General features: G+C 37.8%; 1 protein-coding gene across 2 annotated transcripts; it reads left to right on the forward strand.

Annotated features, from left to right (window-relative positions):
• Positions 1 to 581: 581 nt before the first annotated feature.
• CHFR (checkpoint with forkhead and ring finger domains, E3 ubiquitin protein ligase) lies at positions 582 to 24,989 on the forward strand. 2 transcript variants are annotated; one of them, XM_014963676.1, is made up of 18 exons: positions 582 to 638; positions 1,122 to 1,272; positions 3,315 to 3,414; positions 10,687 to 10,796; positions 12,993 to 13,052; positions 13,206 to 13,418; positions 14,148 to 14,363; positions 14,939 to 15,095; positions 15,341 to 15,495; positions 16,073 to 16,235; positions 17,107 to 17,249; positions 17,659 to 17,778; positions 18,097 to 18,180; positions 18,780 to 18,850; positions 19,277 to 19,364; positions 19,540 to 19,647; positions 20,674 to 20,746; positions 22,169 to 24,989. In XM_014963676.1, the coding sequence occupies exons 2-18, from the start codon at positions 1,134 to 1,136 to the stop codon at positions 22,209 to 22,211; spliced, it is 2,043 nt and encodes a 680-aa protein (XP_014819162.1). In that variant the 5' UTR covers positions 582 to 638; positions 1,122 to 1,133; the 3' UTR covers positions 22,212 to 24,989. The 2 variants fall into 2 exon arrangements, with proteins under 2 accessions (XP_014819162.1, XP_014819169.1); XM_014963683.1 differs by lacking the exon at positions 582 to 638 and adding an exon at positions 701 to 785.
• The last annotated feature ends 498 nt before the right edge of the window (positions 24,990 to 25,487 follow it).

Genomic DNA, 25,487 nt, shown 5'->3' on the forward strand with positions numbered 1-25,487 from the left:
GTTTCCAATGACTGTAGAAGGCGGCACTGAAATGAGGTGGTCAATGAGGCAGCAAAGAACAAAGTGATGTTTCTTAAGGTGGAGAAAGCTCCACTGCTTCCCCTTGTCCCCATAACTGAAGGTTCTGGTTTGATGAAAACTGGGGCTGCCCGCTCTGGGCATGAACCCCCTTTAACAGCCACTGATCCTGCCTCGGTGTGATCATTCTTTCCACAGCATGCTGCCGGAACAGCAAGTATGTTTTTATTTAACCGCTACTGCCAAACAAGTAACTCTTCAACACCGAAGAGTTACACTACAACTATTTTTCACTGTACGTGGGCGACTAAAAGAGCTCTGCCGGCACACCCCGCCCGCTGCGAGCCGCTCGATGCGCCCGCGACAAAGATGGCGGCGAGCGCCTTCTCCCGCCTGCGAGCCGGCCCACACCCAAGATGTCCGCCCAGGCGCCACCGGCGCCCCAGCCTCGCGATGGCGGAAAGCGGGACGCTCTAGCTCGCCGGGCTCGGTGGCGGTGGCCGGAAGGCCCGCCCCTCCCGCCGTGCACCGCCTCCAATGGCGGGCCTGGCCCCGCCCCGCCCTGATCAGCTGATCGGCAATGTCTGTTGACAGGAGCCGCCTGGGCCGCGGGACGGGGTGTAAGGGCCGGCGCCGCGGGGAGGGGGCGGCGGGCCGCAGCAGGCGGGCGGAGGCGGGCGAGGGGGAGCGGGGGGCGCCGCACCCCCTGCCCGCCCCTCGCCGCCGGGGGAGCAGAGCCCGCCGGGGGCGGAAAGTTGGGGAGAGAAGTGAGCGAAGGGAGGGGAGGAGAGGAAGGGAGGGAGGCCGCCCAAGCCCGCTCCCCCCTCAGGCCCTGTGGGGTGGGGGCGAAGGGAAGGGGGTGGGCTGGCTGAGGGGGGGCGAGTGGCCTAGGGGGAGGGCTTCCCGGCTCCACACAAAAGGAAGCGGACAGGGCAGGGGCCGGGGGAGCCCCTGGGGGTGTGAGGGGCTGTGGGACGCAGGGCTGGCCCCCGGGAGGCGGCGAGTCGGGGGGGGGGGCTGCCGGGGGCGAGCGAGCCCTGTCCCCTTGCCGCTGGGTGCTGTGTGATCGTGGGGTTTGGGTTCGCTTTGTTTGTTTTTGTCAGATGTGAATCCAAATGGAGCGCTCGGAAGGAGGCGAGCAGAGCCAGCGGCGGCAGCAGCAGCCCTGGGGGAAGCTGATCCGGCTGGGTGCTGATGAGGCTGAGCCGCACGTCTTGCTGCTGAAAAGAGAGTGGACAATTGGTCGGAAGAAAGGTGGGACAGGGACACGGCGTAGGGAGGTGTTTGGGGGACAGCAGCGATCCCCTCACTAGCCTTTAAAGCATTGGAAGGTGGACTGAAACTGGTTGGGTTTGGTGCTTTCAGCCTTTGGAGGTGCTTGCCAGACTGTCCCTTGGGCCTAATTTACCTCTTGGCTCTGCGTGAAGAGGAAGTTTTACACTAACCTTTTCTTTTTTACCAACTTGTGCATGCTTAAAAGCAAATGTGCCTATTAAGTTGTCTGTGGCAGTTTGTACAAATAAGACAAAAACGTTTGTTGGTTCAGAAAGGTTTCTGTGTATCAGTCCTGTTCATGTTCTCATTTTGCATTTTGTTTCTGTGGTTAAAATAAGTTGGAACTGCAGTGCAAAATGCTTATGCTTCACAGCAAATGAAATGCCCACATAAAAGCCCTTAATTCTTCTGGCCATACAAAGATTGCTAACAAGCACTGAAAGTTTATCTGAGGGTGGATCTGAAAGCTTTATTCTCAGAGGATGGGCCTATTACTACTTGCCTTTATTTTAAAGGATTTAATGCTTACTGTATTTAAAACAATCACCACAGTGTTTTAATTTTTTTTACTCTGCCCTGACAGCATTGATTTTTAGTTTCCTGTTGATCAGTTCAAGCTATTTGACTGATGAGTCACATTCTGTAGTCTCAAACACCAGGTGCTATCGCTGTATGAGAAATCCAGATAATGTTTTGTAGGAAAAATGTTTTGCCTCTTTACATTTGGTAACATCCACTTAGATTGCTTATTGTTATCTAAACTGTAGGTAGATTCTTCAAATCAAGGTCTAGTTGAGGGCTATCTTGCAGAAAAAGATTATTTTTTGCATGTTCTATTGCTTCCATAACTGTTTGCTAATGGATTAATAAAATAAGTGGTTACAAGAATACCAAACTTTGGGTCATAAGTTATTATTTAGAAACTCTTCAGGAGCATTAGAAATGCTTGTTTAGAGAATTTTGACCTTCCTGTTCCCATATGAAAGTTCAGCTCCATAGAATAGAATGGAAACTTTGGCGTGCTCCTGAATAAAATGAAATCTACTCGCTTTCAGTGGGCTTCCTAACATCACAAGTTGTGTGGCAACACTTAACTCCATAGCTGTTGATTGTTCCTTGGGAATTAGTAGCAGACCAGTGATGAACTGTCACCAGCGTATGTAGTGGCTATTACTTTCCTTCTGGATACGTTGCTCTTGCAGGCTGAGATACAGTGCACCTACAGCGTGAATAGGTGGAAGTGAATCATGGTTGTTAATTATAACTTTTGTGTAAGCAAGTACTTTGAGTCATTTGTGAGAGAGATTAGTGTCTTAGGCAGGGAACCTTGAGCATTGCCTTGAACGTTCAATGTTAAAATGAAATAAAAATACTAGATTTGCTCAGAGCCCTGGAGTTGTAGGTAGGAAGGTTTCGCTCATGTCAGCATTGTCATTGCACTTCTCCTGCATATCCCTAAGTCTTAGTCCTGGATTTTTAATCTCTCTTCAGCTTTATTACTGTAATAGGTGAGGAAAAATTTCCTATTTAAAAAGAAATAATAAAAAAAAGACTTTAACATAGAACAGTGATATTCTCTTATTTATCAGCTGTTAGTTCTTACTACTTCCCCACCCCGATATACAGGGATGAAGCAGAAGTTAAGTCCAATGAAACAGTGTTCCAATGACATGGAAAAAGAGCTGGGTGCTCTGTGAATTTAGCATTTAGATTGAATGCTTCAAATATGTGTGATTTTTATCTCTGTACCAATCTGCAACAGCGTGATTGTGGTTTGATGAGGGAACTGAAACATCTTGAAATGGTTGAAATAAGCTCATATCAGCGCGTGGAGCTATCTCACTGCTTGTATTTATGTTTCACATACTAGATGGTGTTGCTGCCTATATGTCAGTAGAAGTTTTGAACTATTGCAGATGTACATGAGTCAGTTTGTTGTGCATTTATAGCCATGTAGAATGCTGATCTGTCTGTGTAATGTGTATTTTTAAGCACACTGGAAAATCTGCTTTCTTTTTAAGGTTGTGACTTATCTTTCCCTGGCAACAAGTTGGTGTCTGGAGATCACTGTAAAATCGTAGTGGATGAAGAATCTGGTCAAGTGTCATTGGAAGATACAAGGTTGGTGAACTTTTTTGTGAACTTTTACTCTTTTTTTTTTTTTTTTTTTTTTTTCCAGAACATGCTGGAAGTGAAGGCTTCTCTGCTTCCTCTTCTCAGCATCTGGGCTTTTCCCTTAAGATTCTCTGTCACTCAGCATCTTTTGCTACCCAATGACTTATGGTCAAACATAAGTCAAAAGAGAAAATCTGAGACACATGCCTTATTCCCTGTTATTTGATGAAAATTATTCTGGGTTTTTTTTTTTTTTTTTTTTTTTTGGTCTGATCTGTGAAGTAAAATCTTGTGTGTTGCTTGAGGTATCAATAGTAAATCCTTCTATTTTTTTTTTTTTCCTGCTTTTACATCTAGGTTTGGAGGTTTTTTGCCTCTTTCTAAATATTTTTTTCTCTACAAAGTAATTCATAATCTACTGGATGAAAAATACTCTTGATGTAATAGTTCTGTAGCATATTTCTTTAGACTTGTGAAAAAAGTGATGCCAGCATTCTTAAAAGTTCTAAGCATGAGTGTGCCTCATTTCAGGCACTTGTGTAGGGAAGAAGTTGCCTGCAGTGATGATCTCAAAGCATAAAATAGATGTGGAGTAAAAATCTGTACCTGTTATACAACTTTCTGGTATTCAGTGCATCAGCACTCTATACACCATAGATACTGTAGTAGTTTAGCAGTTGTGGTGGGCATGTCAGATGGAGATTGGCACCTATTCAATCTAATTTAATCATAGAAGGTGTTTGCTACTGTTGTTTAACTACTTTTGATACTGCAGTTTTGTTTTCTCTTGTTTAACCAGAATGATTATTTTTTCTTCTGGGTGTTTTCTGTGTTAAGTTAGAGGGGTGAGAACTAAGGCCTTTAATGTAGAAAGATTTAAACATGTACTTCACTGAAACTACTGTTAAAAAGCTAAGCTAATTTAGTGGAACTACTTTTAGTATATAAATTTAATTACATCTTCACGTACTGAAGGCCAGTGAACTTGCTATACTGGTGAAGCCATTTCTTGTACTGTGGGAGTACAAATAGCACTGCAGGGCTTGTGGGTGGTTTCCAATGGATTTTAGTTTGTTTTCTAGTCTCCTTTATAAAATTTGAGACAGGAATTTGAATGGAATGGTGTTTCTTAGGAGGAAATTGTAACCCTCTTCAAATTTTTATCTGCTTCATTTTTGACAGGATTTTTTTTGTCTAAGATTGCAGAAGGCTTCTTGTTTATTACATTTCAACATCTCTGTGACGTTTTAAAATGCTTCTGTAAACCACATTCTTTTTCTGCCAGGTTATTGCACTCGGTAAAGAAACAAATAATGCTTTTCTGCCAGCTCTCACCATTTTTCGTGTCTGAAAGGTATTTTACCCAAAGACAAAGATGACACTTCAAAATATATTGATGTACATACATAAAGAGGAAATTTCATATTTGAGGTTATGAAGGTTATCATGCTGAATTCCTGTTACAACACCCCAGAATGCAATTACATATATTGTTCTGGTAGCTCAGGGTTAGTATTGAATACCTGCTGAGCTTGTGATGAAAAATCCCTCCAAGAATATTCTGAAAAACCTTTGAACTATCTAATTGAATGGCATGCACATTTTGGGGGGGCACTGGCAGAATGTATGAGCTTTAGTTTATGGTTTTCTTTGAGCAGAATTTTTTCATCTCTGCTCCTTTTCTGTCTCTTGATCAATTAGTAGCTATGTTGCTATTAAAAGGAGTCTCTTTCATGGTGAGGAACTCAATTCCAGATATTTACATGGGCTATGCATTCTTTTTTATTTCCTTGAGTAAAACAGAACATATAGAATTATTCAGGATGGAAGAGACTTCAGAGACCTCAGGAGGTCACTTAGTTAAACTCTCTCAAAGATGGGCCACCACTGGATTTGGACTAGGCTGTTGTGGCTTTCTCTAGTCAGATCTTGAAAACCTCCAAGGACAGGTATTCTGTAGTCTCTCAGGGCCCTTATTCCAGACTATGATTATCCTCATAGTGATTTCCCCCTCCCTCCCTCCCCTGGTGTCCTGTTTGATTCTTCCTTGTTTCAATTTATGACCTACCTTTGTCACCTTAGTAAAGAACCTGTCTCTGTCTTGGTGACTTCCTCATAGGTACTTATTCTCCTAGGCAAAGCAAGTCTCATGTCCCTCTGGCTGTCTCAGTGGCTATCCACTGACTTGCTCAAGTTTATCAAGACCTTCCTTGCACTAGGTGACCCCAAATATAATATTTTAGATGTGGACTAATGAGTTCCAAGGAAAGGGGAATAATAGTCGCTTCACTAGAGTTTCTGGCTACACCCCAGTTAATATAGCCAAGTGTGCTGTAGGCCTTCATGGCTGCCAGGGCATGCTGCTGACTTATGCCTAGGCATAAGTCCAAGGTGTATGATCTTATGCTTACTCATAAGATCCACCAAGAACCCTTGCTGGTTGGTCTCTAGCCTGTACTGTGTACTGTTGCAGATGGTTATTTCATCCCAGGTGCAGGACTTAGGGTTTGTCCTTGTTGAATGTCATGACATTCCCATCAGCCTGTTCCTCTAGCTTGTCTAAGTGCCTCTGAATGGCAGCCAGCTCTGCCCCTGCTTTGGTGTCATCCACAAGCTTGATGAGGGTGTGTTTCCTCCCCACTTCTAGGTTGTAGCTAGAGAAAATAGTCAGGATAAGTCCCTGCATAGCTTCTTGGAGGGCTTATACTGCCAGAAGCTGTGGGGTGGAATGCTAAATTTTGGGGAAAAAACATCAGGCCTAGCTAAGATGTCTAGGAAATCACTTTCAAGTGTCATTCTCCAACGTCATGCCAAATTTCGAGACATTTCAAACAACAGATCAGGCCATGTTTGTCTATTGTGGCAGTCTCAGAGCATAGCTGTAAATCTAAGCCTGAGAAACCATCCCTAGTTTCAGTTGCATGTAGCTGGTAGAATTAGTTTAGACCAATATCATGATAATACAAGCTAAAGGAATTGTAAATGATGCAGAAATATTCCTGCCCTTTTTTTCTCCTACACATGCACACCACCCCTTTCCCTGAGGCAGAAGGTGCAGCCAGCAGAAAACTAGAAAACCCAAATTAAAGTTAATTTTCTATATGATATATTCATGGAAAGGTGGGGCTTTTTACAATGGTAGTGTAATAGAAATGCTGCATTAAATGCAGCATTTCTAATTAGCTGCTTATGCATGTTACACTTCTATGTATCTAGCAAAAAGAATAAACTCCTTTGTGTGTTCTGCTTGCCTGTGAGTTGGTATGAAGTGTGGCTACTGTTTGCTGAATTGAGTGTAAACAGGTTGATCTGACTACTTGCAGAAGACTATCTGTGCTTCTTTATCTTCCAACATTTGTGCCGAATATCAGATGAGCTCCAAAAAACCAAGCAGGCTGAAAGAAGATTTTTTGAATGTTTGAGTTGGCAATACAGATTCCCAGAGTCCCAGGAAAATACTGCCACATCAGCTTTTTCTTCTCTGAAGTGGAAAATAGTTTGGAAGCATTGCTGTGGTCAAGCTCAGATTTTTCTGGTGAAGAGGAATGCATTGAAGGAGACAGCTAGTGTGGGACAGTTGAACTGAGTGGACTTTGTTTCTGTGTTGTAGCTAACCCAAAGAATATCATCAAACAGCCAACACTGTTTTTTATCTCCCTGGTAGCATAATGAGTTCTCAGATCTACTTTGGAAAGAATTACCATAAATTTGCAGGTGAAAGAAAATGTGTAGAGAACTCAAAATTATTGAGTAAATAGAAGTTTGGAAGTAATAAAAGCCAAGAGTTAGCAAATAGTACAATAAAATATTCACAGACGCGCCCTTTCTTGGGGTATGTTTCTGCTTTATTTTCCAAACCATGCACTAGTTGCTTTATACTGCTTGAAATAAAATGAATAATACAAGCTGTCCTAACAGAGTGGAGGCGGTAGTTGGCTTGCCTGAAGTAAAAGCAATTTTAAGTTTCTCCATTTTGAAAAAGAAATTTTAAAGTCAGCTAAGGTAATTTTTTTTTTTTTTTAAGACCTCCTCTTGTTGTCTTCTAGGATATTTTTTTTAAGGATTCTAAGTAGTAAGTGATGTTTTGGAGCAGGAAACTATTTACACAAGGCTGATACTCATGTGATAGGCAAGCAGATATTCCTTTTCTGAGTGTAAATTGGAGGCTGATCTTCAGTTGGCACTGGCATTCTTTCTGCTACTAAATTCTCCTAACCCTACAATTCAAAACTATTTCTGTAAACTTTAAAAGAATTGAGACTGACACAGTAAAGAAGAGATTCTCTAACATAATGGAATTCAAAACTCATTTCAGTTTATGGTGTGTTCAGGATAATATGGATTTAAATAGCAGATGACTATTAAAACTATTAACCCAGAAGCTTTCCTGTAAATTACATTGTTTTCCTGGGTGCTAGTAATTACTAAAAAGGAACAGACTGGCATTTTTCTCAGAAGAATACAAAGTTATGTTACAACACATAGGTCATTCACATACTTTAAAAGTAAGCTTGTTCTGAGTGAAATGTAGCATTTCACATCAATTCTGCACAACAGTTGGGATTGGGAAGCAAAGGTAATGTATGTTTGTTAATCAAACTGTAGAGTCATCAACTGCATTGAAATTGAGTCAAGGCCTGACTTTTTTAAATTCCACTCTTTAGAAAAGTGACACTAGGACCTTTTGTGACATGGTTTCACAATGCAGACAATTTATATCAAACAGTACCATTTTTCTTTACTGCCTCAAAAATTATACAGCCAGTTGGTATCAATTCAATATTAACTCTTAATGAATGGCTTTCATATTTGGGATTTTCATTGTTCTTTCTACTTATTTTATGGGGCCCGTGCTTTAATTTGAAAGATATAAATGTCATAATTTGTCTTGTGTAACTAATTTAAAAGTACCTACAACATTAATCTGATATGTCACTGTATCTTTTAAATACCTCATGCTAAATCCTGCAACTGGAAATGAAAGTCTAATGCAATTACCTGGGGGAGTTGGATATTTTTTTCCTTTTGATTATTGGCTAAGATGTAAATGCAAATACCTCAGTTTGCTAACGTGTTTAAGAAAAGCTTATGGTTTTCTGTGTTAAGTGCTATTGGTTTATTCCTGCTTCATTTGGGTCCATGGATGTCAAGTAATTTGTTAGTCAGTCCTCCTTGAAGTCCATGTAACTGTGCAGAACTGAAAAGATTTGGGTATTTGTAATCTGACAATTAGGGTCTTGGGTAGCTCCTCCTGCAGCTTGCCTTGTGAGATCAACTACGAGTGGTTACTAGAGGTACTAGATGTGTAGCGATAATTTTTATTTTTATTCTTTTTCCAAGAATACCTCATTTGAATTATTGTCCCTCATAACCATCTTGGAACTTGGCAGTCATGACAGAGCAACTTAATAAAATACATTGTTGTGACATTTTTTCCCTATCTTTAGTGAAATACTGGGACTAGGAATTGCCTGTAGAAGCTAAACCTCAGTAAGAGACAATTCTTGTTACTTGAGTTTAGCTGTTTTATTACAAAAGAAGGTCTAAATCTCTTATGGCAGATGGGAGATGCATTTGTTTTGCCCTCTGGAAAACTAAGGAGGTCAAATTTGATGTTTCCTAGTTTTGTTAAAGAGCCTCTGACAGGTTTCAGGGATCGTTATAAGCTTTGCTGTTTCTTTGCCAACTGAAGAAGGTGCAACATTTTCTTCGTCGTAATATTTTTAATATATTATCACTAGCATCAGCGTTAAATTAAAAATCGAGTATAGTTTGTAACAAACTGACTAAAATTCTTTTTTCTTCTTAATTGGTAAACTTTATCATTCTTTTACTAATATCTCTGTTCTGCTGGTTGTTTGGTGCTTGTGTCTTTAGGACTAGTCAACATCTGTATGCCTGAAATATAAAAGGCAAGCTTAAAATAGTTTTCTTGCTTATCGGAGAAGCTTGAGGATTCTTTAATGGAGTAAATACTGATGTGACACAAACATTTTTGTTTATTGATGTTTAAAGTAACATTTTTTTTGTATCTTGTCATTTATGTTGGATTAGTTGATTCAACCATGTAGATAGTGAAAGTGGTTGCAGAGGGAAGAGCAAGAACTGATGCCTTGATTATGACTCTATTCATTCAAATGGGCTTTCTTTTCCTTTTGACTTTTTAATGTAATGCTTTTGACTTTGTCTCCAACAAGGTCAACAGTAGAAACTTCTAATTTTTTTTCTCTGTTCATGTTACTAAATGACAAGAGATTTTTCCAGGTTGATTTTTAAAAGGAAAATAATGAGAAGGGAAGGTGCTTATTTCTAAATAACCATCCCTCTGCTCTACAGAGAAACTGGAGTGGTGTCCTAAGCACCAGTGGTGCCAGGAGGTGGCAGCAGAGGTTCGCTGTTATTTCATGCAGCAGCTTGCTTTGCTGAGGGGAAAAAAGCAGATTTTTCTGTTCTTTGATATTTGGTACTAATTGTGAAGAATTTGAGTGGCAGAAGTCTGAAATTTAGAGTGCTGCAGCTCTAAAAGAGGCTTATTGCAACTGAGCTGGAATTATTCAATATACTAATAGTTGTGTATAAAACATCACCCATAGTGAAGGTACAGAGATACCTCCATTAATGCAAAGCTGTACATTTTCCTTTTACTCAATTTCTTCCATGAGTCCTGGAGTTCTTATCAATATCAAAATAATTAATTCCAACTCATCATTTAATTATGTATAACTGTTTTTCCACCATACTAACTCCTTGCTTTTGAGTTGCAGACAGTCTAAGTAACCTCAGAATTTTAGGTTTTTTACTATTTGGAGCAAGAGGGGAGAAAAATTAATGTCATATAATGTCCCAGTCTGTACAGGAAAAGTTCCTTCATCACAGAATGTCTTAGGAGTTTCCCAGTGTTAACTGTAAGATGTAACATAGAACTTTTTGAATTAAACTCCTATTGCCCTTTCCTGTTTTATACTTAAGGGGTGGAGATTATTGTACAGAAACAATCATTTTGAGACATTGGCCAAGTGTCAGGGATCTTTTGTCTGTCTATCTGTTTCTCAGCTACCATCTCTTTACTGCTAGCTGCAAATGAGCTTTGAAGCCCTAGTAGCTCTGCACTTCTGTCTTTGGAACAACTTTATTTATTTGTTTCTGGATATTTTGGTTTTGTTTTTTTTTTTTTGTGAAGGAAAAACATTGGCTTTCAAAAAAAAAGTATCTTGTGTTTTCCGTCCTGATTCCATATAGTTATGAAAACATTTATGCCAAGTTTCTTTTTCTTTACAGTACTAATGGAACAGTAATTAATAAACTGAAAGTGGTGAAGAAGCAGACATACCCTTTACAGACTGGGGATGTGATCTATGTTGTTTACAGAAAAAATGAGCCAGAGAACAGTAAGTAAATTATTTCTCTTTTTTTTTTTTAAAATGACATAGTCATTTTTTTGAGTAATGAGAGAAAAGAAATATCAGCACAATTAAAAGAGAATTACTCAATTTTAAGGCAAATAATTTGTTTATGTTTAAAAACAAGTCTCTTTTGAAGACGACAGGGATGTGCCAGTTTTCACAGGGACAAGTCTGAGCAACTGTCTGAAATTGAAACGTGCCTAGAAGTAGTTTTGGAAGAACTAATGCATGGAATGGTAACTAATGAGGTCCAGGTCACACGCCCAGTGTTTCTTACAGAAGTCAAATTGCTGGGTTAGTGATAGTTTATATAGTGATACTTTATGTTCAGGCAATTTCTAACACCAGAAGGAAAGGCTGCAAAAGTTTTTTGTTTCATGTTGGTTTTGTTGTTTGGTGTTTTTTTTTTTTTTAAAGGGGGAAGAGGCAAAATGGGGGAAAGTGGGGAAAACCCTAGAGTGAAAGTAGAATTAGTAAACCTGGAAAAAATATTTGTGTAGCCTTAAAGAAGAGTCATGCTTTGCATGCCTATAATTCTTTGTGGGAATTCTTTTCAGGATAATGCAAGTGAAGTAGCATAATTAGATTTTAAAATACAAAATTAAAATAAAAATGGGGGTCCTTCCTTGAAGGTTTTTAAATAAGCCAAGCTATTGTTGGGCAGGAAGTAATTTTCTTTCACGTGTTAACTGGGTAGAAGTCAGGGACCATGGTTTAGGTGTAAATGCTCAGTTTTTGCAATGGAATGAAATTATTAAAAGATTTCATGAATGATCTATGTTGGCATCTGTCTTAAAGCTGTTCATAAATGATTTGGGAAATGATAACTGTTGAGGCAGCAGAATTTTCATTTCATACCCTTGCATTCCATACCATTTCATTTCATTCAGTTATACAGGATGATTAAATCCAACACTGACTAAAAGGATTTACAGAAAGAATTTAAGTACTCATTATGAAATAACAGATGGGGTTCAACTTTGATAAATAGGGGGGGAGAAGGAATGGGCAAGCTTTGTTTTTACATATGTGGTGTTGTCCCTGCTCTGTCTATTGGCATGCACTTCTTCTTTTAACAGTGAAGCATGTAGTATTTAAATTTTAGTAGAGAGTACTCACTTTCTGGAGAAGACTTTAGATGGAAGAGGCCTTTTAAATGTCAATTCTCAGTACTGTATTTGATAGTTCTGAAGTGGAACTTTAAGGTGAACAGACAGTCTTTGTATGGTTTTAAGTTCCACTATTATTGTGAAGATAATTGGATGTACTGGGAGACAGGAGGGTTACAGCATGATATTTAATGTAAAACACAGGGCTGTATTTACAATTTTCATATAGTAATATATGAACAGTTAATCTAAAAAATTCTAGTAATATATATACTCACTACTGAAATACTTCCTCATGAAATTACTGTTAATTTATATACAGACAGATCAGAATGATTTATGCTGTCTGATGTAAATGTTAAAGGAGGCAGTGATAAGCTCTATTTGCCTGTCTTACGGCTTCTTTATCTCAAATCCTTTCTAAGATGGTACTATTGCAGTTGATGCTATTTGGAAGAGCTCACTTATGTGAATTTTGTGGGTACTTTGTAATGAACTGAATCACTGATTTCTGTTTGCGTTAACAAGTATATGAGTTACCAAGCCTCCAGTTTGTTTTTTTTTTTTTCAGCTTCATCTTCAAAGACAGAGAGACAACTTAGATTTGGCCTGCTTGGATGTTCTGAGTAGTTCAGAAGGAGACAATACTCTTAACTTTTGATCGTGTATCTCACAAAGGAATGAAATAAAATTGAGAAAACTGAGAAATAATAAGCTTCTTCAAAGATATTTCATTGAAGTATCAGTAAAAATACAGTTTGTTCTGACACAGAGCAGATTTTAGGTTTAAGAAATGATTAAGCCTCTGGTTCCATGGCTGGCACAAGTTAAACGTCACACAAAAGCTGCTCTGCCTGGTTTCCTGAGAAGAAAAGATCTTGCTGTGCTGTTCCTAATTGCCTCATAAGTAGGAGTATTAACATTGTACTGTAGAGGTGACCCCTCATGTGCCTCTTCCATTATCAGACACTTTGGGGAAGCAGACACTTGTGAATAGAAGTTGTTTATGTGAGATTAACGTTAGTGAATTTTTGTTTAAACATACTAATAAATATTTTTTAATCATTTTCAGATGTTGCTTATCTCTATGAGTCCTTAAACACAAAACATGATGCAACTCAAGAACCAGTAGGTAAGGAAGTAATTCAAGATCCATGAAGAGCAGCTAAGCTCCAATGACTAATGTAACCCTCTTGAGAGAGTTCGATTCCTTGGAATCTTGAAGCCATGATGTGGTAACTGTCACACAGATCTTTTTCTTTCCTTTCCCCCCTTCCAACTGTAGAAGTTAATGTAGAAAACCAATGCCATGTGACCAAAGATACCTCAAGTACAGGAAGAAGTAATGATGAGACCCAAATTACCTCATCACCGTCAGCTACTCAGTCTTGCTATGAGGAACCACAGCCATCTACTTCTACATCTAACCTCTTTAATGCTTCTTCTACCTCTCTTATTGAGTCTGCATCTGTTCAGCAGGATAATCCTTCTACATCTGGTAAGAATTGTGTCAAGTATTTAAAGTTTGATATCCCATCAACTATTACTCCAGTTTTGAATTTTAACAGAGTAATCTCTTACCCCTATCTGGGTCTTTAGCATTTGCTTTGTTAAGTTCTTGTGAAAATACCAGGTGTATACATGCATTTTAACTGTTGTTCTATGAGTAGGCAGGATAAATCCTGATGGATTCCCATGTGGACTCCTAGTGTCCTGCATTACATCAGCAAACGTAATGCCACAATGCTGTGTCACTCTTAAAATAGAACTGGAACAAGAACAGCTATCTAGCAAATGGCATTTGTCAACAGTTCATAGGGAATTCCAAGACACACTCCTATGAAAACAAGGCTTTGCCCTCTGCTGTGATCCCAACCTGTTACGTGGGATCAATGTTGCATAAATCCTCTGCCTGGCATCTTTGTCAGGAAGACCTGGTGTGGGTAATAGTCTTACAAATAAATGCTCTACAATTTAAAGAGGAATGGGGATTTTAAGTAGGGTTACACAACTAATAGCTTGTTTTCCCCCCAGGTCTTTCCAGTTAGTCAGATTGGCTCAGAATGCATGTAATATAGTTATGCAGACATTGCTTTTTTTGCTCCACGTTTTCCTGTTCAGACGTTTGGATTGATGAGTGTGCATCACTAGTGTTTGGGTGCCTGTTGCTTTCACGTGTCCCATATCTGTGTGCTGCTATGCTTATGTTTCTGTTTTGTTTTTGCAGGGTCACAATCCTCAGTTTTCACTCCTGTGCCTGCTTTCCCCATCCTACAATCTGTGTGTCTAAGAGCACTGCATGATGAGCATGAAAAACTGGATTTGAATACTGAAACTTCTGTAATCGCTTCAGAAATCACTGACAAAGAAAAAGCTGAATCAGATTCTCAAAGGACAGGGGAGGAGGAAGGTTTGGAACCTGCCAAGAAGAAACTAAAAGGAGGCTAGTATACTAGAGTATTGCAAAACCTGCCCTGCACACTCTTATTTTAATGTTATCGTTGAAAGTTAACTTTAAAACCTTAATTAGAAACTTAAAGCTGTGTCCATTTTTCATAGAAGCCTAATGAGATTAACAGAAACATAAAGTTCTGTACTTATTTTTGTGTTTATTTTTCTTTATTAATATGAATGCATGCATATCAAACTTAGAAAGTCTTGAAAGGTTATGTTCGTAGCAGATAGGTAACTTTTTTCTTCCTCACAATGTTATTTTATGTTTTAGTGTTGTAATAAATAAGAAAAGCAAAACTCCTCCTGCCCCAAATTGAGTCAGGTCAGCTGCCATCAGTCCTCCTTCAATTTGTTTCTTGCTTTTTATTGATTTGATTTCCAGTCCAATGAAAAGAATGTTTTCTGTGGCAGAAACTGTTATGTGTAAAGCAAGAACCTCTAGTGGGACTGTTGCCAGTGAACACTGAATCAGTGTATGTTTTTCAGGCCTTTTTTTAACACTATAAAAAAAAAAAAATTAAAAGCTTCAAAAAGTACATCCTGTGGAATCTTCTGTCTTTGTAGATGAAGATACTTGTCCAAGTCTTCCACCAGCATCTCCAAGTGAATGTATAATTAAAATTGGCTCTGAAGATGCAAAAACATCAAATGTGAAACCTGATAAGATGGAAGAAACACTAACGTGCATTATCTGCCAAGAACTGCTGCATGACTGTGTAAGGTATGTATGACAAAAGCTGTAATTGTGTAGTAATAATATAGGAAGTTCAGTGACAACTGTTTGAGGAGGCCAGGTTGTTTAGGGTTTTCAGGAGCCTTCTGAGTCGCTTACCCTTGACTCCACCCCAACCTATATAGTCAAATCAATGCTAAACAGTTTTTTGAGTGTTATGAATGTATCTGAAAAATGAAAGATTTGTGGTTTGACTCCATTTCTTTCATTGTTTTCATGTTTGTGTTTTCCAGCTTGCAGCCTTGTATGCATACTTTTTGTGCTGCCTGCTACTCAGGATGGATGGAGAGATCTTCTCTATGTCCAACTTGTCGATGTCCAGTAGAACGTATTTGTAAAAATCACATATTGAACAACTTGGTTGAAGCTTATCTGATTCAGCATCCAGGCAAGTCGAACAGTATGGGTTGCAGAAGCTGATATATTTCACACTTTAGTGGCATGATTAATGTATGCGCAGACTGGTCTATTAAATTTCTATGTATGTATTATTACTTTGCTGTCTTCTCTGATGTAGCTGTAAGAAAACAAGTGCATTTAATATGACATAGTAACTTGTAATATTTCAACTACGTAAGAATTGAACATGATTTAGTATATAACTGAGTCTGCTAAGAATTCTTCAGTTTATTTTGCTGCTTAATCAGAAGGATATCAGTTCTATCAAGCAGGGGACACTGATTAGGCCACCCAGACTCAGATACTTCTGAAAAATATACTTGAATATGGATTTAATGAACTTTGATCATGGTCTCTTGAAAACAAAACTTAAGTTGTCTGATACTACACTTCCATTCCTCCAGAGAGGGGGAATTTAACTATGATCTTGTAGAACTCTGTTATCCAAAAATAAGTTTTATGGAAATGAAAATACAGTAACTGTAACTGTGTTAATAAAGTAGGGTGGGAATAAGGGAGGCAAACTGTTCTTTTCTCTTGTAATTTGAATTTGGTTCTTATGCCAGATAAATGTCGTAACGAAGATGATGTACGTAGCATGGATGCTAGAAACAAAATTACTCAAGACATGTTGCAACCTAAGGTGCGGAGATCTTTTTCAGATGAGGAAGGAAGTTCTGAAGATTTGTTGGAATTGTCAGATGTAGATAGTGAATCTTCAGATATCAGGTATGTCTATTTAAGTCGTGCGCTGAATTAGATTTACTTATTTTTGAATGCCCAAACCCACAAACTGAGCCAGTTTCACGAACTCTGTTACTGCTGGTACTGTTTCCATTATCATTGCCAGAATGAATCTTATTTTTGTTTTCAGGTAAGTTCATTCTTACCAGTAATTATCCTGGCAATTCTCTTGGCTATCCTACTGAACCTTGGGCAGTCAGTAAAAAGTAGAAGTCCAGCAAGATTCAGTTAATGGCCAAGATTTCTATCCTGAACTGTGCAACAGCTTCATGTGAGATATGTGAAATTACCTTTTCTAATTGTGAATTGACTCTTGCTTTAGAGAAAAGAGGTTTCTGACTAAGATCTTGTCAGGAGAGAAAGCAGTCCATGACCCTGTGAGTGTAGCTGCAACGATTGTACTGAAGTGTCTGGAATGCTGCTTTCACCAGGTGTGTGGTACCGAAGCAGCTGATGCTTGTCCTAGGGATTCCCAGGCACCAAAATATCTCCTCTACTTCCAACAGCAAACGTTTTTTGCTGTATGTCTGGAGGGGAACAGAAAAACTCTTCTATAGATAATTATTCGTGCTTTGTTCCTCTCTCTCTTGTATGTCTCACTTCCAGTCACACCACTTTTTTTTCTTTTTTTTTAAACTACTTGGGAAATACTAAGAAATGTGAAGCTTTTATCTGCTACAACTGCAGCAGTCTTCACAGCTGTGAGGTATTGAGTTATGTAAACTTCCATATGTTACTGGATGAAGAAATTCCAGATTTAAACTTTGAAAGTATGCACATCCCTGTCTAGCATAGGGATGAGTTATATTTGTGTTTGTTTGGTGTGATTTCCTATGACCTTATTTTATTCTTTCAGTCAACCATATATAGTATGCAGACAGTGCCCAGGGTATCGAAGACACTCTGTTCCAACTCTGCCTGGCACAGGCCAAGAGACAGAAGCAGGAGGAATGCAAGCACTGGGAGATGCACCATCTACATCAGCCAACTTCCCCGCAGGTCAGTGTCATGAAATCTCAGTAGTGTGATACTAAAACAACTACAACTCATACACCCACTATGAACTCAACAAACTCACGCGCACAGTACTGCAAGAGTGAGACCATTTCACATAGGTGTCTGCAAGCATCATGAGATTTGACCATGGTTTTTCTGGGGTTATCTGAAATAGATTACTGATGGTTGATAGTTTTTAAACTGTCCTACACTTTGAAATGTTTTACACCTCTACGTAGTTTTGCAGTCAGCATGCAATTTTTCTGCTCTTATAGTATCTTTGTAAAAATGATATTGCTTGTTACTTTCAGATTTTTATATTGCTAATATTTGTTAAGATTCCTAGTCCAGATTGCAATTGTGTACGTTGTTCAGTCTATAATTTTTTTTTTCCTGTTTTTATCTCATCTAGCGGTCCAGGAATATGTGTGTCCTGCTCAAGGAAGTCATGTAATATGCACGTGCTGCTTTCAGCCAATGCCTGACCGAAGAGCAGAGCGTGAACAGAATCCTCATGTGGCTCCTCAGCAATGTGTGTACTTTTTTTTTTTTTTTTTTTTTAAATTTTGGATACAGAACTAGATCTCTCCTTATTTTTAATTAAACTTAAATTCACTTCGAAGAGTGTTCTTTATTTGAATATTCTTTATCTGGACTCTTGTAGCGACAGCATGAAAGAATCTTCCTTTATAAAATTTATTATTCCTCTATAGCATGTATTTTAAATGAGAAAGTTGTTCTTTTTTTAAGCAGGTTTACAAGGCTGTATTGTTATTGGTTTATAATGGCAATAATTGTTGAGTTTTGTTGCATGCAGGTCTTTACAGGGGTTTTCTTTGTTATTTTACAGGTACAGTTTGTCTGCAACCCTTCTGTCACTTATACTGGGGCTGTACTCGGATGGCGTGTTTTGGCTGTTTGGCACCATTCTGTGGTATTGTTTAATAATCTATTTCTTATGAGCCTGCTTACTTTGCAACAATGTCTGTCTATCTTGAACTTTAGGTAATTTAAAAAATATAATAGATTCATTGGTAGCACAGTCATGCAAAAGGAAATAAAAGCTGTGTCCTCACATCACAAACATAAAAACTTCTTCAGTGGTAAGTGTAAACTTTGAGAGGGTTTAACTTCTGATGTTAACATCTGACGTTCACTGATTAGAAAAGAACCTTACCCTTTTAAACATGCAGGCTTTGAAACTCCAGGTTTTAGACATTTTTAAAACTGAATCAGAGCAGTTGAAATGACTTGGCTGCCATTTGAAGCTAATGGAATATGCTTTAATAGCACTGTTAATTTGTGCAGATTAGTAGTGGACTGCAGGTGAAATTGTGAAATCTCAATGTCTTGGTTTTGCCACTGAAAGATATATATCACATGCTTTGGCATATGATGAATATAGTCATTTATTTGGGTCTTATATGAGTTTGTGCAAGTTATTTTGTGAAACAGAAGAATCTTCAGGAAATGCGTGAGGGCCATGGGGTTGGGGTAAGAAATAGTAACTTTTCTTCTTTTTGTTCTGATTAGAAATAAATCTTGGTGATAAGTGTTTAGATGGAGTCCTAAATAACAACCACTATGAGTCAGATATCCTAAAGGTACGTTTAAAAATCATTATATATAATGTGTAATAATAGATGTACAAAGTTGTAGATGTAATTACTCATGAAATTATGGTGATGTGCTACCTAACAGTTACAGAGGAAGCATTGTGTCACTTGGAGCACCTGATTCTAAAAGAGAAATCTAATGAGCCTCAAATATTCAGCTGGACTGAAGTTGTAGTTACTTTGTCTGGATTTAGAAGTATCTGGGGATGATAATTTGGCCCTTTCAGTCTCTGTGTAAGAGGGCATCATATTTGAGAGATGCATTCCATTTAGTATCAGCTCTTCCTGTATCACCCAAATTAACAACAATAACCTAGTTAGATCTAGATTTGGAAATATTTGACTGTGAACACCTTGGGCAGTTTTTAATGTCAGAGATTTTTCTAGACTAAACATCGAAATTGCTCTTTTCAGGATTACCTGGCATCCAGGGGTTTGACATGGAAAAATATGTTAAATGAAAGTCTCTTAGCTCTTCAAAGAGGAGTTTTTATGTTGTCAGGTAAGTGTTATGTTTGATTTTGTCCATGTGTAACATTTTGTCTATAAATAACTCAGTAATATTATCAAGAGGTTTGAAGTTCTGTGTACGGAACCAGTGCCATTATGATGTTTTTGATAAACCTGATTTCTCAAGCTTTACACTGACATTATGTACAAACTGGTTTTCTCTCCAGATTACAGAATTACTGGGAACACAGTGCTTTGCTACTGTTGTGGCCTTCGCAGCTTTCGAGAGCTTGCCTACCAGTACAGGCAAAATATTCCTGTTGCTGAATTGCCAGGTGGGGATTGTTTCATGCAGTAAGAGGGGAAAAGTAATTTAAGGTCTTAATGTCAGTTTTATCTTGTACCCTTGGCTTGGTGCGGGTTTTTTGGCTTGGTTTTTTTTTTTTTTTTTTTTTTTTTTTTTTTTTTTTTTTTTTTTCTTCAGCACCTTCATGTAGCCCAGCGCAAATCTCTTTGCGGGGATACTGTCTTATGCTGATTGCTTTACTTTTCAGGTGCTAAGTTTGCATATAGTTACTGTCAGACTCCCTAATGCAATCCTTTCGTTGAGTATGTTTTCTCATCTGTAGAATAATCTGCAGAGTGAAAAGAGGAATTCGGTAAAATCCAGAATATAGTCAACAGGAACTAGTTGCTGTAATTTGATTTATTTTCCCATTTAAATACATAAAATTATGCAACTCCTGAACAATTTCACATTTTACCAGCTCTCAGCAAGGAACAGAAATGTTTTCGTAAATTAATTCGAAATCTGTTTGCATTTATAGTTTTAGTATAAAATAACATGCAAGCCTCCTTCAATCCCAAATCTGCTGAGGACAGAAGCTTTTCCAGCAGTCTACTTTTAAATGTTACTTTTTCCTATCTAGTTCCTGTTGTTAGCAGCAGCTTTCCTATCTTTAGCAGTTGAGAACTCTACTGCTGCTGCTCTGTGTAATTAAAGACAGTCAGTCTACCTTGTTTCTCCTTAGTGTTGCTTTTCGTTCTAGTGTAATGGCTTCCTGGACATCTCTGTTAAACTAAATGGTAACATGACAGTTGACAGCACTGAGAACCAAACCCTTTCATCATAATAGGCATGAACCTAATATTCAGAATTATTTTTTTTGTCCTTCACTAAGGATTTGCTTTGTTTCTAGAAAGATGAACCAATATAGTTTATAGTCATTTCTTGCCAATCATGTCTTGTTTCTCTACAAAGCTTGCTCTCATGAGTAACCACCATTAGCAGTGGCTTAATATGTATCACCTTATTTATCACTTCTGTAATAAATGTAACATTTCATTGTCTCTTTTTGTAGTGACTGTCACATCACGTCCTGATTGCTACTGGGGACGCAACTGTCGAACTCAGGTCAAAGCACATCATGCCATGTAAGTTATATGGTTTATAAAGCAAAAACTCTCCATGCAATTTAAGATAGAGGAGCTGTTACCCCTTATTGAGAAATTACCTTAATGAATAGTAGATTCTGCAGTATCTAATGCTGCAATGAACATACGCACTTAGCATAATTCCTTTAATATATCAGGTTCTATGGGTTGAAAATAACCAGTCTGTACAGCTCGTGCAGGCAGATCATAAGACAGACTTGTAAAAGATTCATCCCCTGCCACTTACAAATTCAGAGGGTTTTACTAAATAACTTTGAAAAATAATTTGGGATTTAAGTTGCAGATGTAATTTGAAGCACCACTGCTATCTGTAACTTCATGTTGCAGGACTGTCTATTTTCCCAGGGGAGATTTTGTTTTGAAATGTTAGAGAGTTAATTCAGTATCAAAGCACTCACCAATTGTCTTTGTTCATATTGTGGTGGATAATTCCATCTATAATGGAAATGACTCAGGATTTTTTCCATTTTTTTTTCCTTTTTTTCTTTCAAGCATTAGCTGTTCCTAGAACTTTACTGGCTGCTGCTCTTAGTTCCTAAAATCCATAAAAGAAAAAAACTCCTGTCATACCACTTCTAGATATCCAGTTACGGAGTTTTTTATTGAGCTAAACTGTCTTGCTAAGTAGCTTGGTTTTGTAAGCAAGGTTTCTTTCTAATCTTTCTAATTCAGCAAGAGGGAGAAAATTCATGATCTCTCTTGCATCGTCTCTTCCACGTGTATACGTATATACATAACTGAAACAGGAGTTGGGGTGTTGAGTGAGTATTGGGGGATACATAACCCACGTAAGAGGAAAAACAGAGAATGAATAGTGAGATGATTTTCAGAATTGGAAAGAAATGCCTCATACAGAATTGTGTTCTCTGTTTAATTTGGGAAGATGGGCTTGCCATTCCCATAAAACCTAAATAATACAGAATGAGAAAAACGTATCTTTTTTCTTTCCAGAAGATTCTAAGCCAGTGAAAGAACATGTTCATGTTTAAATGTATTCTTGGCCTGGTTAATTCAAGTTCCTGCTGATTTGTGTAATGCTGTCTACTAGAAATTACCAATGTCGTATAGGGCAAAGTTAGTTCACTGCTTCCTGTTTTAATTGCTTTTTGGGATTGAAATATGCAGAAGTATAGAGGAATGCTTTTAATAACAGGTTTTCTGTGTGCATAATGAAACGAACAAGGGTTAGGCAGGAGAGATGTTGAAAATCCTGTGATAGATAATGTGGTAGTAGAGAACGATCTAAACCAGTTCTGAAAAACACACGTTAGTGTGTAAATGTTCTGCTTTAAACTGCTTAACATATAAAATACACCATGAAAAACACTGACTCTATTTTTTTTGGTGCCTGACTTCTGAGAGCTTTGTTACATTTTAATACTTTTTTTTTTTTAATTTCAGGAAATTCAATCACATTTGTGAACAAACACGATTCAAGAACTGAATACATGTAGTCTGTGGAGAGGGGACAAAAACCTGTTACATGCTTGTACAGTTTAAGGTTTTGGGGGGTTTTCTAAGTTCCCCCATAGCAGGGACTCAATAACTTTTGCATCAGGTGACCTGGTGTGAATTCTTTAATTTGTAGAATTTTACAGCTGTACATGAATAAGGTAGTTTTTCTTTTTTTCCAAGAAAGTCCAGCAAGCATTGCATTCCATCCTCATGACTACAGTGTCCCTGTATCACTTCAGTGAAGAACACAAACAGAAATCACACACACAAAAACCAGCCATATCTTGGGAAGACCTAAGAATAAGGAGTGTATTTGCACTACTTGTGAAGAAACTAAGAAAAATCCTTAGACTTAAAATAGAAATGTTTTGTAAAAGTATCTGATGGATATTTCAAGAGCCATTAATATTTAAGAAGGTAATTGTCAGTGTATATTTGTAACTGCATTTTGCGGTAGTCTGATATTTTGTCGCTACCCTTTGCGTTTGGGCTAGAAACCACGTTAATATTCACTTAAAAAATATATAAATCCGTCCATTAAACAGCTGTTTCAACTTAAAGCTTCTACCATATGTGCAGTGTTATAGTGAAAGGCGTACAGTTTCTTTTCTTAGTTTAGTTGTGTTGATGTTTTTATTCACGTGATATTACAAAAATAATTGCACAAAAATTTGAAAATCACCTTTCAAGTTGGAGTAATACTTGAAGCAGAACAGACTTCTGCTAATATTACTTCTTTAGTGTTTTATATCAGAAGACCAAACAGTGCTTTTGACATAGAGCAGCCAGTAGGACACACTGGTTCATCTTTTTTATTTCTTTTTTTGGTTTGATATCGTATGCTAAATATGTACCTCTGCCATGCAGCTGTTCTCTAGCATGCAGACACTGGTGAAAATGTAGAAAAATCTATAATTTAAAACAGAATATAGCAGCTTTACTGGAAGGAACAATCTTACAGGAAATGATTCAGTTTGGACAAATTGTAGCAATATGGAGGCATTTCTGGACTGATATAGGGATGATGAAGGGGAACGCTGGTGTCACTGACATAAAAATGTAGACTTTATTTTCATGCCTTCTGCAGAGCTCATTCAGGAAATGTCCCAAGCATCATTAAAAAAAATAAAAAAATAAAAAAATCCCAGCACAACCCACCACCCCAAATTGATATGATCTGATGTGTTTCATCATAATCTGTTAGCTAATGTTCATAAACCTCGACTAGGAACAATTTTTCATCATACCTAGAAGAGTGAAACAGAATGAGAAGAAACCAAACAAAGTTACCTCTGTAGATACCATGTTGTTTTTAAGTATGCCTTATTTTATGAGCAGGATTTATACTTCAATGTTAAGAAGCGTGCACACAATACCTTGTGATATAATGGAGCACAAACGATGCAGCACATTGTGTCTACTTCTGTCAGTGAATTAAACAACTATTTCCAGTAATGCACATCTTAATATGAATGCTAATTAGAATGATGCATTTCTGCTTAGATTTTTATTTTTGAAAATAGCTGTCGCAAGGATGGGTCTGTTGACCATGCCCGTATGCTATTAAAAATACACTTTGGTGTGGACTTCTCTTCCTAATCTCTGGGCATTTTCTCCTGTGAGTAGGATTGAAATTGGATCTGGAATAATACTTGAAACTTCTTTTAACAACAACAGTGTGTTTCTGTCTTTTATATTATTAACAATGTTCTGTTGCTTCTGTATTTGTATTTTATGTTTAGATTTTTTTTAATGGTTATTGTATCTTCTCAGGACAACCATTCCCAGCTGGTTTTGATCTCATTTTCATCTCTGGCTGTGCATGTAGCAAATTGAGTGCAGTTGTGGAGATCAAGCCTTTGCACATTATATGCAGAAATGTGCTTTGCATTCTCATTCACCACTTCCCACACCCCAGATGGGCTTTCAGCATAGACTTGTCACTGTGCTGGTGTTCAAGCCTCTTGTGCTGAATGTTTTTTTGATGGTCAAGAATAATGTGTCTACAGTACTATGTACAACCTTGCTTGCACTTACTCAAGTTATGTTTGTATAGGGATGTATTATGTGACTTTAAGAAAAAAAAAATGGGGGGGGGGAAAACAACAAACAACAAAACTCATGTGCTTAACATCTAAACTACCTGTGCAGTAGAGGTTCTTCAAATTCTTTTTATAAACCCCTCTTCCTTTTCCCTGTTACAGATAATTAATCTGCCTTTCTATGCATATAGGGTTGCAGTAGTGCAATGGAATGAAGGGATTTTTTTGGTCGTTTGTATTGTACCAGGAAGAGATGAGGAATTAACTTGTAGATGGGGAGGGTGAATGAATCCTGATCTTTATATGCTCTTAAGTAAGTAAGAGTATCTGTCATGGGTATTACATACTCTATACATTAGACCTTTTTAAATGTATGGTTACCAGGTGATAGTTAATGTGATAAATGTATGAACTATGCTTGGTGTAATTGTTTAAATACTGTAAAGGTGCAGCATATTTTTAACCTGTCTAAAGCACATCCCCACCTCCTTTATAAGAGATATTTGGAAGCTGAGCATGAAATGTGGTAGAATAGATATTGTGAAAACCGAGGTGATTATGGTAGGGTTTGACATAGTGGTGAACAAGGTGTATAGTCTCTCTCTTTGAGAAAGCTCTTTTATAAAGAAGGTGGAGAGTAGTTCTTCCAGTTCTCTTTTGTGATTTATTTTTTTTCCTGAACTAAGAAGTTATTAATTAAAAAAAAATAAATAAAATTCACTGAAGTTGTCTTTTTCTTCTGTGGCATATTCTGTCACCACAGAAACGGATGTACGCAATACTTTCTGATGTTTGGTCAAGCTATTAGTTATTTGAATGTTGAGATTTTAAAACTAAATATCATCCTTGAACTTGCGGTATCTGAAAATGACAGGAGTTTTTGTGTCATTCCAAGAAATTTTCTCAAACTTTCTTAAAAGTGTCAGATGATATCACAAAGGATCATCAGTATCTTTACGAAGTGATATAAGTGAAAAACTTTTAAGTAGAATTCATTTTCGTCAACAAGGTAAGAAAGTTTACTACTCTTAAAAAAGTGGGTAACATTTTAGTTTCTTGCAACACTGTAAACACTGAAGTGACAAGCATTATACCACTATTGATTTAACAGCAGGCTAGAGAAAATGATTGTTATAGTGTGTTCATCTTTACAATGATCTAATTTGTGTAAATTATAAGATTTCAAATGGCTACTATTAATAGAACTTTTTCTGAATAGAACT

This window comes from Calidris pugnax, unplaced genomic scaffold (assembly GCF_001431845.1).
Source record: "Calidris pugnax isolate Ruff unplaced genomic scaffold, ASM143184v1 scaffold32, whole genome shotgun sequence".
Lineage (NCBI taxonomy): Eukaryota > Metazoa > Chordata > Aves > Charadriiformes > Scolopacidae > Calidris > Calidris pugnax.